Source organism: Schistocerca piceifrons, chromosome 8 (assembly GCF_021461385.2).
Source record: "Schistocerca piceifrons isolate TAMUIC-IGC-003096 chromosome 8, iqSchPice1.1, whole genome shotgun sequence".
NCBI lineage: Eukaryota > Metazoa > Arthropoda > Insecta > Orthoptera > Acrididae > Schistocerca > Schistocerca piceifrons.
In genome coordinates this window covers 369,763,891-369,777,163 of record NC_060145.1, presented here as the reverse complement: position 1 = coordinate 369,777,163, position 13,273 = coordinate 369,763,891, and the positions used below count along the sequence as shown (strand labels likewise).

Below are 13,273 nucleotides of genomic sequence, written 5' to 3'. Positions count from 1 at the left end.
CATGCATGAGGGTGGACTCTAAACTACGCCGGGACCAGCCGCACAGTCCATGACTGCAGCGCCTTAGACCACCATGAACAGATCTGCTGGAAACAGCGGGCGAAATTTACAGGCAGCAGCATGAATCAACACGTGGATCTCCTTCCAGATGGCCACAGCGAAATCTTTTCCAGGGGCACATTTTGGCCCAAACGTTGGGCACTCCTCAGAGTAGTCTACAATCCAGCAAGTATAAAGGAGTGAACTGGACATGACCCCGACATTTTTGCATGAAGATGACCAGGAGAAACTGGTCTAAACGTTGTGACAACGCGATGGCACAGTGTGGCTTCTTTTTCCTTCTGAAAATGAATTTACGTAACTGCGGAACTTTATATGACATGTTCCGCTTGGATATTCTGGAGTGTGAGTTTGGTAGCATTTCGTCACTGCGTGCATGGGTTTACACTTTACATTTCAGGCTGTGTACATCAACCTCCAAGTACCACCTCTGCTTCATGAAAATGAATGCGGTCAATATGCATGCGGCGGTCACTGTGTACCCCACTCGGTTGCTCCTCCCCTATTTCCGCCTAATCGTCCGTATGCACCCTACCCAGCTGGCGTGTTTCCCAGGTGGACGTGTGGAACCCGTTCAGCGGGTCGCAGGCGATGCTGGTGACGTACGCAGTGTGCCACATGATGGGCATGTCGTCGGCGTGCTCCAACCCGCTGCTGTACGGCTGGCTCAACGACAACTTCCGCAAGGAGTTCCTGGAGATCGCGGCGGCGCTTTGCCCGTGCGCGCCCGCCGCCCAGGCCGCGGTGCGCGAGCGCGTCGGCTCCCTGCGCTCCAGCCTCGCCGGCCGGGGGCGGCGCGGGGGCGGTAGCGTCGCCGGGGGCGGCGGGGGCGGCGGCGAGGACGCGGCCGAGCGGCGTGCCTCCAGGCGGGGCGCCAGGCAGCTGCGGCCGGAAGACAGTGAGTACACCAGCGGCGGGGGCGAGTCTGGCATGGCTGGCGACGCATTCTGGTCTAGCAGTCGTAGCGATCGGGCTTGAAGACAGAGAGGTGATGTGACCGTAGACCAGTGGTTCCAAACCTTTGTGAGTCCATTACTCACGAATGCAATCCGATAATACCTGGTACTCCATCCCCATCCCGCCACCGTCGTCAATGTTAGAGGCAAAATAAAGTTTAAAATTAAACAAAACTTTATCTGAATCTTTATATATTTAAAATATCGAAGGCGTAGACGATATTTAGTTTCCGTAAGTTTTTTCTAAACAGCGGACTTCTGAATCCATGAGACAATTGGCACTGCTTATTTTTAACTTTTTTCTAGAAAGACGAAGCAATTGTCACTGCATCACAAGTGCTACCTAAAATTCCTTCTCCGAAACCAAAATTAACTGTCCACTCTTCCTATCGACAGTTGCTTCATGCACACCCAGCAACCCTGTTTAAAATCAACCAAATTAAAATATGAGCACTATACTTAAGCCTACTGTTTGCAACTCACCGGATTGCTGGACTCCTTACGTCTGAACTGCCAGAAGTTGGAATACTTCAGGCTATCAATGCTTTGTATGTGTCTAGTTCCACTAATAATAATAATAATAATAACGCATTGCAGACATTAAAACAGTGTAGCAACGATTACATTCATTTACTGTTGTCAGGTGAATAATTCAGTAATTTCTGACCTATTGTGGCACTATCCACAATTCGCAGGAGTCATTATCATAAGATATTTAAACATATGTAAGGAGTGTCTCTCAATTTCTCTGACATAGAATTATTGTACAACTACGTGTGTAGTGGGTGGAACATGTGAGGAAGATGCTTTCTTTCCTTTCTTCCATACATTGGTTCCACCACATTGTGATTCATTGAAAAAGAAATATAGTTATTGGTAACTTACTACAGAGTCAGTTGCAGTCTTGCAAAACAGTGATAATATTATCGCTCTTATAGAAATAATTTACTTTCATGATTGATAAGCAATTGAAGCTTTCTGTACTTACCCTCGTAAAATTACAATTGACCCCTCAGCAGTGAGGGGATTTACACATCCCCTTAATTGTGAAACATTTTTGACTCTTGCGTAAAGTTCAGTACTGTCTCGTTCCATCTTGTACATGGTAGTTATTAAATCTCAAAGAAAAGGAATAAAACAGCTACAGTTACAGTATTTATTCACCACTGAGCATTTTCAGAGCCTCCAACTTCTGCTTTCAACCAAACTGTGCACATAACTGATATGTCTTCGTTGAAAATTCCGTGAAATTGGGCATCTTATTTTGCAATATTTTTAACCCAATAAGGAATGTTAACATAATATGACTTCGATTTGATTGATACATTCATAAGTACAGAGACTTTTCAGTGCCAAACGAAGAATATAAGGTGGCGGTGGGGGGAGGGGTGGCTTGAAATATATTTCAAATCATTGCAACATTATAATCACACCTAATACCGTGGTAAAATCTATAAATCTCTTTTTTACTTCCGTTCTAAAAAGAAAACGTGTGACTTCACTTTGTGGACCCTAAGAACTGTTCATAAATGACACTGAAATACGAGCCACATCATACTTATTCAGGATCAGCATGAAGCCTCGAGTTTCTCGATAACCCTAACTTACCTTGTATTCGCTGTAAGATACATGCAAGGAACTGAGAAATTTTGCTGATGCTGGCAGCTTCTTTTAATAACGAGTCTACTCAAGGCAAAATGAATTTCAATGTTCTTGCTCATGTCATCTGCAATTTTAAATGTGCATATAAGAGTACCAGAGAACGACCGTTAAAAAGAGTTACAAATTTCATAAAGGCCACTGCGGTGGAAGTGAATCATAAGAATGTTGGAATGACTTCGTGTTATAATTTAGTAATTAGCTAAGAAATTGCAATATGAAGATTACAGTCACCCTACAACAGCTCACCTGGAGTGCAGTTCCACAAAACACGAATATTATAGCAAAATGAGTACCTCATACGATAAGTAATTCCCGTATTAATGTTAAATAAATACGAAGTTAACTTACGCCATGGCCTACACTCACGGATGAATAAAGGAAATACCGAGATTGTTCTTTAAACCTGGATCAGCTTGTCCTTGAACAGTGGGTCATACACTTGGACGCAAAAGAAAGCATATCCATGAAACTGAAAGATCTACAATGATTTGAAATATTGCTGCATTTGCTGGCCATAGTTTCAGCATAAATTCCAAAGTGTTGCAGCACTGAAATAACCATCGAAATGGAACGTCGTCAAGATGCATGTACTGCCAGCGCGCTACAGAAGCAGAGAATACAGAACACAGAGTACCTTGGTCACCGCAGTCTACATGGGGCACGGTGTCTACGAACTCTAGCGCTCTGAGATCTGACTGGTTAGGTAGCTATTCCTCCAAAGTGCAACGCATCATTACAGGATTATTCCTCACACACTGCGTGGCATCAAGAGGGCCGTAGCTGAAGAATAGCAGAAACGAGCAGAAGCGGTTGTACCACTCTACAGGCAATATGACAAGGAAGATCTAAGCCCGGTACTTAAACTTTTGCCGTCGATGGACGAAGAGTCATCGGTGGTAGAGACCAAAAGCAAACCGTTTGTTTGGGCCTTCCACCACTAGCAGCAGCAATTACGCCTGGTTGGGCAGGCAGCTATTCGTCTATGTATACATGTACCTTCACTAGGCATCCAGAGATTGTAATATTCTTTAGCAGAGGACAGCAAGAGCACGGAGTGTCCCGGCACCTAGCCGTTGACGTGCACCTCAACTAAAAATAACTTATTTGAAAGCCGCTGGTTAAAGCACTGCTTTCATTTAATACAACTTAAAACGTCGGGTTTTAGCAGACAAAACTGACGGTTGCAATTCCAGAAGTGTAGCATGTACTGAAGGATGCAGTCGATGGCACATGAACAATTTTGGTTTCCCATGTACCGTAGTTTATGGTAGAACAGGTGTCCAAACGAGACGTTTCTGAATATATCACTTGTCGGAGGACGCTGCTGACGCTGTCAAAGTCCCACGACAGTACAGCTGGGCGACACGACGAGTACAGTTTAAATCATTAAATTTTCATTCTTGGTATCAGGGTCCCAGTTGATTCTGGCTTTACAGCTTCCAGTAATTTGTTGCTGACGTTTTGTGCTGATACTTAGCCTGTAAACTCTGCCAGTATATCAGCTGTTCTCATGCCAACATTCTCGTACCATAGACCTTCCCAACGGTCCTGTACTTTGTTTTATTGCTACACTGCTGTCCTGAGTATCTCTCGTCATCAGTGGTCCTCCAGACAAATCAACAGAGCCAATAGTCTGCGCGTTCTGTCGGTGTAATCGGTATGCAAGCGACAGTATGCGCTACCAACATAGTCCAAGACGCATCACATGGAAACGATATTTTTCTGGGCTCATACCTCGGGTTCTGTTGGTAACAGGTAGGTAGCGTCAAGTATTGTGGATAGCCCATCGACTAGGGAGCAGTTGTATACGCAAAAGAAGGATCGTCTTACTCTATCCACCCCACAGTACGGGGTCAGAATTTGAAGATTTCACATTGTCTCCACCTTAGGGAATGGGGGAAATCAGTTCGTTATTTCGCGTTGTATGCAGTCTACGGTACCCATTAAGGGGCTTGTGTAAGCATGACTTAGTTCATGGGCGTTTCCTGAGGAAAACCGAAACAAGCGTTTTTCGTTATTTTTGGCCGTCAGCAGCGGATATTTTACCAATCAATCACAGAAAATTGCTCAAATTTTAACGGTATATGATCTAGGCATTTATCTCGAATTGCCATCTGCCCGTTTTTTAAAATCTTTATCCGTTATCGAGAAACACTTCAAACACGTGGTTTTTCGGTACCAAAAACAAGCCGCGGATTCCAAGACGGCTATCATAAACAAACGGCTACAATTGTAACGAGGCATTCGTAGGATCCCGATGACCAACAACCTTGAAAATTTTCTTGAAATACTTATCTGTTTCCGAGATGCAGAGATTCAAAGTTACCCCAGTTATACACGCAAAGAATGGTGTGAGGCGAAAAAATAGTTTATAAACTGTGCTAGCACGGAGAAATATGTTGTGAAGGGCCTCTGTTATCATCAGAAGGGGTCTGGGGCCCCGTGTTATAGTGCTGAAGCACATTCAGAATTCTGTATAGATAAAAGCTGTTTGAGATGTAAAATTATTTTTCCGTTATTTTTATTACACTTAAGTAAATCGTTTAAAATTTTACTGACCAGTGAAGTTCTTTTAGCATGAGTAATATACCCTGCTGTAGCAGGGAAAACAATCAGCGAACAACGATCCTATTACAACACGCAGAAAGGCGAATATGTTCAGGTTTCAAATACTCTGACTGAGAAGTGGGGTACCCGCTGCTTCATTCTGCCTTCCTGACCTCTTTAAACTTTTTCCCAAAAATTTTAGCATGCGAACATATTCGTAATTTTTCATGCTGAGAAAGATACAGACAGTGAAAGTGGGAAAGAGACGGGAAAGTAATAAGTACTGGAAGATAGTAGACAGTAGTTGTGGTATAGAAAGAGCGAAGGAGACAGTGGTACAAAGAGAGAAAGAGAGGGACATAGTGACAGTGCAACGTAGTTGACAATGACAGAACAATGCTACGAACAGTTGCAGAATAAGAATGAAGAACACAGTATCAGTGAGAGAGCAATAAAGAGAAAGAGAAAGTGGAGGTGGGTGACAGCCAGTGATAATGAGAAAGAGAGTCTATGACATTGACATCGAGAAAGAGAGAGGTGGTGACAAAGAGAAGAGACAGCAGCAGTGGGAATGAATGACTGATACAGTAGCAGTAATAACAATGATCTGGGCTCAGTGAGTGATTAAGAGTTGGCAAATGGGTGTGTACGAGTTACGGTTATGGGAACTTGTGGGAGTGAGAGCTAGTTAAAAAGAGCGTGAGTTTCTGCTCGTACCACAAGTTTTGGGAAAATTTTTAAAGGTACTGAGGAAGGTACAGTGAGCCAGCTTGTACCCCACTTTTCAGTCACAGTCTTTTAAACAGAAGGATGTTCGCCTTTCTTGTGCTCCAAGAGGTGGACTCTTCCGCTGGTGCTCCTATATCTCGCAAGACAAAGATCAGTCCTTTCTTGAAATCCAAAAGTAAGGCGATAAACTGCACTTACACATCCTCTAGGTATCCTGGGTTTCGTTCTTCCCTAAGTTTCTGTAACATTAGAGACACGTAAATAGCTGTCACATACTTACATCATTCTTCAATTGTAGAAATTGTTTTCTACTGTAGTAAATGAACACTAAATTAGCTCAGGTATGAGTGAAAATATCCTACAAGCCTGTAAATGTTGGTGTATCAATTAAGCAGTATTTCGTCAAATTGTTCACAGGGTAGAACTTTACATTTCCGTTAATGTACGCTTTCAGCTAGTGTCTAGTTCTGCAGCTATAGCCCATGATATAACTAGAGGTAATTATATATGAACGTTCTTGCAATTCTTTGTGTATGCAGCGTCCGCTAAAGGCCAGATGCCACGATGTGTGGTGGTACGTATCGCTGGCGGAGCTGGATGAGGAAATCCCAGGCGGCTGATGTGCTGGTGAGATGAAGGCCATTGGATGTGGGAGTTTATGCTGCACTAAGTGATGCACTGACACCTCACTGTGTTGCTTTCCTCGCTTCCAACACCTGACACTCCCCTATCTCACAGCGCACTGGTTGCAATCCACACCGCACTCCGCGGCTTGTCAACACGCGTCACCCCAGTTGGTCTCTAGTTGCAAACTGTTATCACATTCTGCTAAGATGATGCTAGGAATACTGTTATATTTACAATTTTCTCCAGTATAACAGCATTATTCTCTTGGCTGCGTTGGGGTTGTTATACGTACTAATTCAAAAGGTATGCATCAAGTACAATGTGGATGGTCTTATCTCCATTTTGACAAAAGCATCTCTGATGGAATCATTGTTTCTCTCTAATACTGGACCAAAATACGGAACATCTCGAGAAATGCCTGATCGAACGTATATGCAGAGGCTAGCCAAGTATGCAGGAGGCACTGTTGTATTTGACCACGGAAAGCACATGTGTAATGTCCACAATACATTGCAAATGTCAGTCGCGGTCAATACAATGTGCTCTATAGTGGTGCCTCCATTACTTCGAGCTAATTGAATTCTAATGTGGGAAAACTCCAGGTGCTAGTGTTGTGGATGCTTCTGTTACTTAAGTAGCCGAACAGCTTGGTCTTTCAACATTAACATTCACATATGTACTCTGCAAGCCACTTTTCGGTGTATGGTGGAGGGCGTGTATCAAGGCCACTTTCCAATTTCATCTACCAGTTGCCTATGGTTCACAGGAAGAACGATTGCTGGTAAGCCATTTGGGCTCGAATCTCTCTGATTTTATCCTCATGGCCTTTCGCGAGATATACGTAGGAGGAAGGACTATATTGGTTGACTCTTCTAGGATTGTACGCTCTCAGAATTTTAACAGTAAACCACTCCGTGATGCAGATCGCCTCTTACTACGTCTGCCACTGCATTTGGCTGAACATCTTGGAGACACTTCCGCGCTTACTAAATGAACCTGTAAAGAAACATGCTGCTCTTCTTAGGATCATCTCTATTCTCTTCTCTATTCCTATGATTCTGTCATAGGGATAAAAGTAAATGACAGTGATAGTCAATGTGTACAAACCTCCATCCAAAAACTGGGCATCTCCTATTTTTCCTGGTGTAAGCCACCCAGCAGTGTACATTGGGGATTTCAGTTCTCACCATTTCAGACGGGGATACCACTCCTATTATGACCAAGGTCTTTAGCTAGCAGACTAGGCTGATGTCCACAATATTCAACTCATATACGATGCTAAGGACAAGGCCACATTTACGTCGAGTGCATGGAAAACTTCACCTTCGTCTGATCTCTGTATGACGACCAGTAATGACGGGATCCCAGTGCAAGCAAAGCGAACTGTTTTGACAATCCTGCCGAAATGCCAGCACTCACCAGTCATTGTGGAGATTGGCCTGCAGGTACCAGTCATAGGCAGCCCACCAATACCCCGCCGGAACCTTCGTAAGACACATTGGGACAAATTCCAATCCCATGTGAAGCAAACTGTGACAAAAATTCCTCCAATTCCGATAAACTATGAACGGTTTACTAAACTGCTGCTGCGAGCAGCCCAAGAAACTACCCTGTGTAGAGAATGCTAGAAGAGAATACATACCAGGCTTTACCAAACAATGTGAATCTCTTCTTCAGGTAGACAACAACACTGGAAATCCCCAGAGTACAGACTCACTGACCAAACTTCTTGACGAAGAAACAAGGAAACGTTGGCATGATCTAGTTGAGCAGCTTGACTTCAGCCATTCCAGCCGTAAAAGTTGGGGCCTTCTCGGAAAATTAGGGGGTGCTGTACATCCTAGCTCCAAACAGAGTGCTGTTAACCCTAATAAGATAAGCTCAGTTATACTTGAAAAGTCCAAGATCCATGTCCCTACACAACAGAAGGACCTTAAAAATCTCATGGCTGAAGCGCTGAAGAACTGCGCAGAACAACCAGACATTGTGAACACTATCTCTGAAGAAGAGTTGATAATTGCAATAAATGACATCAAATCATGGAAAGCGGCCGGACCTGATGGAATCGTACCGGAGTCTCCAAAGAACCTAGGTCCAAGAGCACGCACATTGCTCTGCAAATTTTTCTCCGCCATACTTGAGACTGAAAACATCCCAAGCAAATGGAAAGAGTCGAAGATAATAGCTATCTTGAAGCCTGGAAAAGATGAGAGAGATCCCAAGAGGTACAGATCTATCTCTCTGCTGTGTGTGATGTACAAATTTCTCGAGAAAATTCTTCTAAAGAGAGTGACCCACATAATAGATGCAGCAATACCCATGGAGCAAGCTGGTTTCAGGTCGAAGAGAAGCTGCGATCAAGTCCTGGCACTAACCACGCTATTGAACGTGGTTTTCACAACAAGGAAAAGACCGGTGTAGCATTTATAGATCTCTCAGCTGCATAAGACACAGTATGGTTTAAAGGGTTACTGTATGAGCTTGCTACAGTAGTCAAAAGTAAGAAGTCTTTACAGCTATTTTATAAAATGCTATCCACAAGGAAGCACAGAGTACATCTTCACAGAAAAACAAGAAAAGCCAGAATCCTCAGTAATGGACTGCCACAAAACTCTGTGATAGCTCCTTTACTGTTTAATTTGTAAACTCTGATATGCCGAACTCAAATCACGGAAGTTCGCATATGCCGATTATCTGGCTATTGCTTTGCATGGCGAGCCATTCGAGCAATTGGACTTGGTGCAGGGTCAAGATGACCTGGCATCTGAACCTTAATTCATCAAAAACAGTAAGCGCAGTGATGCACATGAATAACAAACAGGCAGGCAGGAAGCTTCGCTTGAATATATTCAATATATAAATGAAAGATCACCAAAATACCTGTGTGTTAAACTGGACCGCAGCCTAACATTCAAAGAACAACTGAAGGACGTCAGCCAAAAACTCAGAGGCAAAGTCAATATCATCCAGAAACTCGAGGTCTATACCTGGGGAAGTAATGCTACGACTCTTCGCACTTCCTCCTTGGCTCTAGTCTACAGCGTTGCAGAATACTGTGCGCCTGTTACGGGCCAACAGTTCGCACGTCAATAAAGTTGGCGTTCACCTAAATGACACTTCGCAAACAATAACTGTAACAGTGAGACCTAGCCCAACACCATGGGTCTCTGTTCTGGCAAACATTGAACCTCCCTCACTCCGCAGACAACACGCAATCCAAAGAGAAATTCAAAAAATTGCTGCTGACGCCACACTCCCAATACACCCTGATCTGCATGACACGACACGATTAAAGTCAAAAAATTCCTTCTGGAACCACACCTCGAACTGTAGGGATACCATAGCAGAATGGAAACACCTATGGCAACAAGAAAATGGCAACAATGGACACCTCATTAAGAGCCCGGCTGATCGTGTTGCTGGCCTCAACATCCCTTGAAAAATCTGGGTGGCGCTAAACAGTATTAGAACTGGTGTTGGACGGTGCAAAGAGATAATGACCAAATGGGGTTACGTGGACGATTCCCACTGTGACTGCGGCGAAATACAGACGATGCAGCACATAATCGAGTGTGAAATTCATGGTCTTCGGGACGGTTGACTAGAGAATCTGCATAGACTCACAGACTATGCCATATCTTGGCTTCGGAATTTAAGTGTTTCCGTTTAATTGTTAATTTTTTGTGACAGATTACATCATGTATGCCCTATAGGTTTATAAGTACTGTAAAAATATGTATAACTAAATCTATAATGTTTTGTCACATTTGCATATTCATTAAGTTTCCCATGCTGAATATGTATTGTACTGTGAGGCATCTGGTATATTGAAATCAAAATAAATAAACCTATTCCCTCTATCAATTCTACCTCGTAAGCCTCCCAGACTGATGAGCAATATTTAATCGGTGTCTTAACTGAGCTGCTTCCTTTGTTGATCGACTACATTCGCTGAGGACTCTTCCAGTGAATCTCAATCCGGCATCTGCACTACTCACAATTATTTTATGTGGTCATTTCTATTCCAAACAATCCGTTCGCGATCTCCTAGACGTTTTATTGCAGTAAATGCTTCCAGTGATTGTGCTGCAACTGTGTAATATACAACAAAAGATATTCCTGTCTACATTTTCACCACACGTTACAATTGTTTATGTTGTGGATCACTTGCCACTCCCTGCACCAAACGCCTACCCTCTGCAGGTCCTGCTGCATTTCACTACCATTTTCCAGGGTTACGACAACTTTGCGTAACATATCGTCATCCGAGAAAAGGTTCATGGAACTTCCCACATTATCCACTAGGTCACCTACACACAGTGAAAAATATCCGGTTTAAAACACTCCCTTGGAGGTCGACCAAAGTTCCTTTTATTTCTGAAGACTTCTCTCCATTCAGATCGACATGCCATATTCTGTTTCCTAGAAACTCTTCCATCCAGTCACACTCTTGGTCTGATGTTCCGTACCATCGAGTTTTGTTTATTAGGCGGCAGCGCAGAACAGTATTCATCAGATACAAGGATATCGTCTGGAGTGCCACAGGGAAGTGTAATACGATTGCTGTTGTTCCCCATATACGTAAATGATTTGGCGGACAGAGTGGGGAGCAATCTACCGCTGTTTGTTGATGATGCTGTGGTACGCGACGGGGTCTCAGATGGATGGCTGTCTGATGATAAGATCACTTGGACAAAATTTCTAGTTGGTGCGATGAATGGCCGCTAGCTCTAAATGTAGAAAAGAGTAACAATGCGAAAGAGTAGGATAAACAAACCTGTAATGTTTGAATACAGCATTAGTAGCGCACTGCTTGACAGTGTCACGTCGTTCAGACAGCTGTTCGTAATGTTGCAAGCCGATGTGAAAGGAAATAAGCGCGTGGGAATTGTGGCAGTGAAGGAGAATGGTCGACTTCGGTTTACTGGGAGAGTTTTAGGAAAGTGTGGTTCATCTGTAAAAAAGACCGCTTACAGGACGCTAGAGCGATCTATTCTTGAGTACTTCTCGAGTGTTTGGCATCTACATCAGGTCGGCTTGAAGGAAGACATTGAAGCAATTCAGAATCAGGCTGCTACACTGGTTACTGGTAGGTTCGAACAACACGCAAGGCTTACAGAGGCGCTTCGAAAACTCAAATGGGAATCCCCGGAGTGTAGATGACATCGTTTTCGAGGAACAATACTGAGAAGATATAGAGAAATGGCGTTTGAAGTTGACAGCAGCAAGCCAACATACATTTGGCTTAGCGGCCACTAAGACAAGCTACGACAAATTAAGGATCACATAGAGGTATATAGACAGTCGGTTCTAGCTCGCTTAATCTGCGATTTGAACAGGTAAAGAATCAAGTAGTAGTGGTACGCATTGTGCTGTGGCATGCGGTATACGTATGTAGATGTAGATAGAGAGCGTCTTTTGGTAGTCAAGGAACATGGCGTATACGTGGATGCTAGCATCTACTGTTCGCTCTATCTGCGAGTGGGATAGGAAAAGAAACGACTAACAGTGGCACAGGGTACTCTCCACCAAGCATCGTACGGTGGCTTGCGGTGTGTGTATGTAGATGTAGAATGCCTTCCGGTATTCAAAGAACAGGGCATATACCTGGACGCTGGTATCCATTGCTTTCTGGGTTTCGTAGAGGAGTAGGAAGAGCTACGTTTCACACGACCTTTGTTTCAGGAACCCATGTTGGTTTCTACAGAGGAGAGTTTCGGTCTACAGAAATGTTATAAAACCCGTTCCAAAATTCTACAACAGACCGACGTCAATGATGTAGACCTATAGTTTCGTGCGTCTGTTCGACGACCTTCTTGAAAACTGGAATGACGATTGCGTTCTACCAATCACTAGTTATGCTTCACTGCTCTGGAGACGTACTGTGCACTGGTGTTAGAAGAGGTGGCAAGTTCTTTTCCATAATCTGTTAGATTGAAACTGTATATACAGCAATTTTTCGCCTGTTAAGTGATTTAAGTTGCTTTCCTAGCCCTTGATCACTTATTTCCATAACTGTCATTTTATCATTCGTGTGACTATATGGAGGAGGAACTATTGCTCGATCTTCCTCTTTGAAACAGTCTTGTAAAAAGATTTTTAGTATTTCATACTTTTCTGTGTCATCCTCTTTTTCCATGGCATTGTCGTCACAGTGTGTCATCTGTTTACTGATTTAACGTAAGACCAAAATTTTTTATGATTTTCTGTCAAGGCGATAGACAAAATTCTGCAGTCGAATTTGTTAAACGCTTCATGCATGGCCCTCCTTACTTTAGTTTTGACTTCATTTAGTTTTCATGAGACACTGTATCGAAGATCTATCCCGCATTTAGGAAAAGCGGAAAAACGTTACCCGCAAAGTCAGGGAGAGTGATGTTGACAGACGATCATTGTGACCAAAAATAAAAGAACGACAGCTGCAAAAGTCGTTCCTGAACAAAATGACGTACTCCATAACACTGTCAGTGCCAAAACAACACGAAAAGACCGCCATAAGTTGGGGACTGTAAGGCGAGATGGAATTCCGAAACCACACATCAACAATGCAAATGCCCATAATACATAAACGTATTGCCGAAGTCACAGAACCTGAACTATAGACCAATGAAAGCCGTAATTTGGTGGAATGAGTCTTGTCTGACATTCTTTCCAACATCTGGCCGAGTTTACGTCTGGCGTACGCCGTCCCA

The 13,273-nt window shown here is 43.4% G+C and overlaps 1 protein-coding gene across 1 annotated transcript in view; it reads left to right on the top strand.

Annotated features, from left to right (window-relative positions):
- The window catches only part of LOC124712353 (neuropeptide F receptor-like), a 96,647-nt gene extending 86,353 nt beyond the window's left edge, over window positions 1–10,294 (top strand). Inside the window, exons 5-6 of the mRNA XM_047242648.1 lie at window positions 616–862; window positions 10,272–10,294. Of these exons, the coding sequence (XP_047098604.1) occupies window positions 616–862; window positions 10,272–10,294 (270 nt within the window). The remainder of the gene's footprint in view (window positions 1–615; window positions 863–10,271) is intronic.
- The last annotated feature ends 2,979 nt before the right edge of the window (window positions 10,295–13,273 follow it).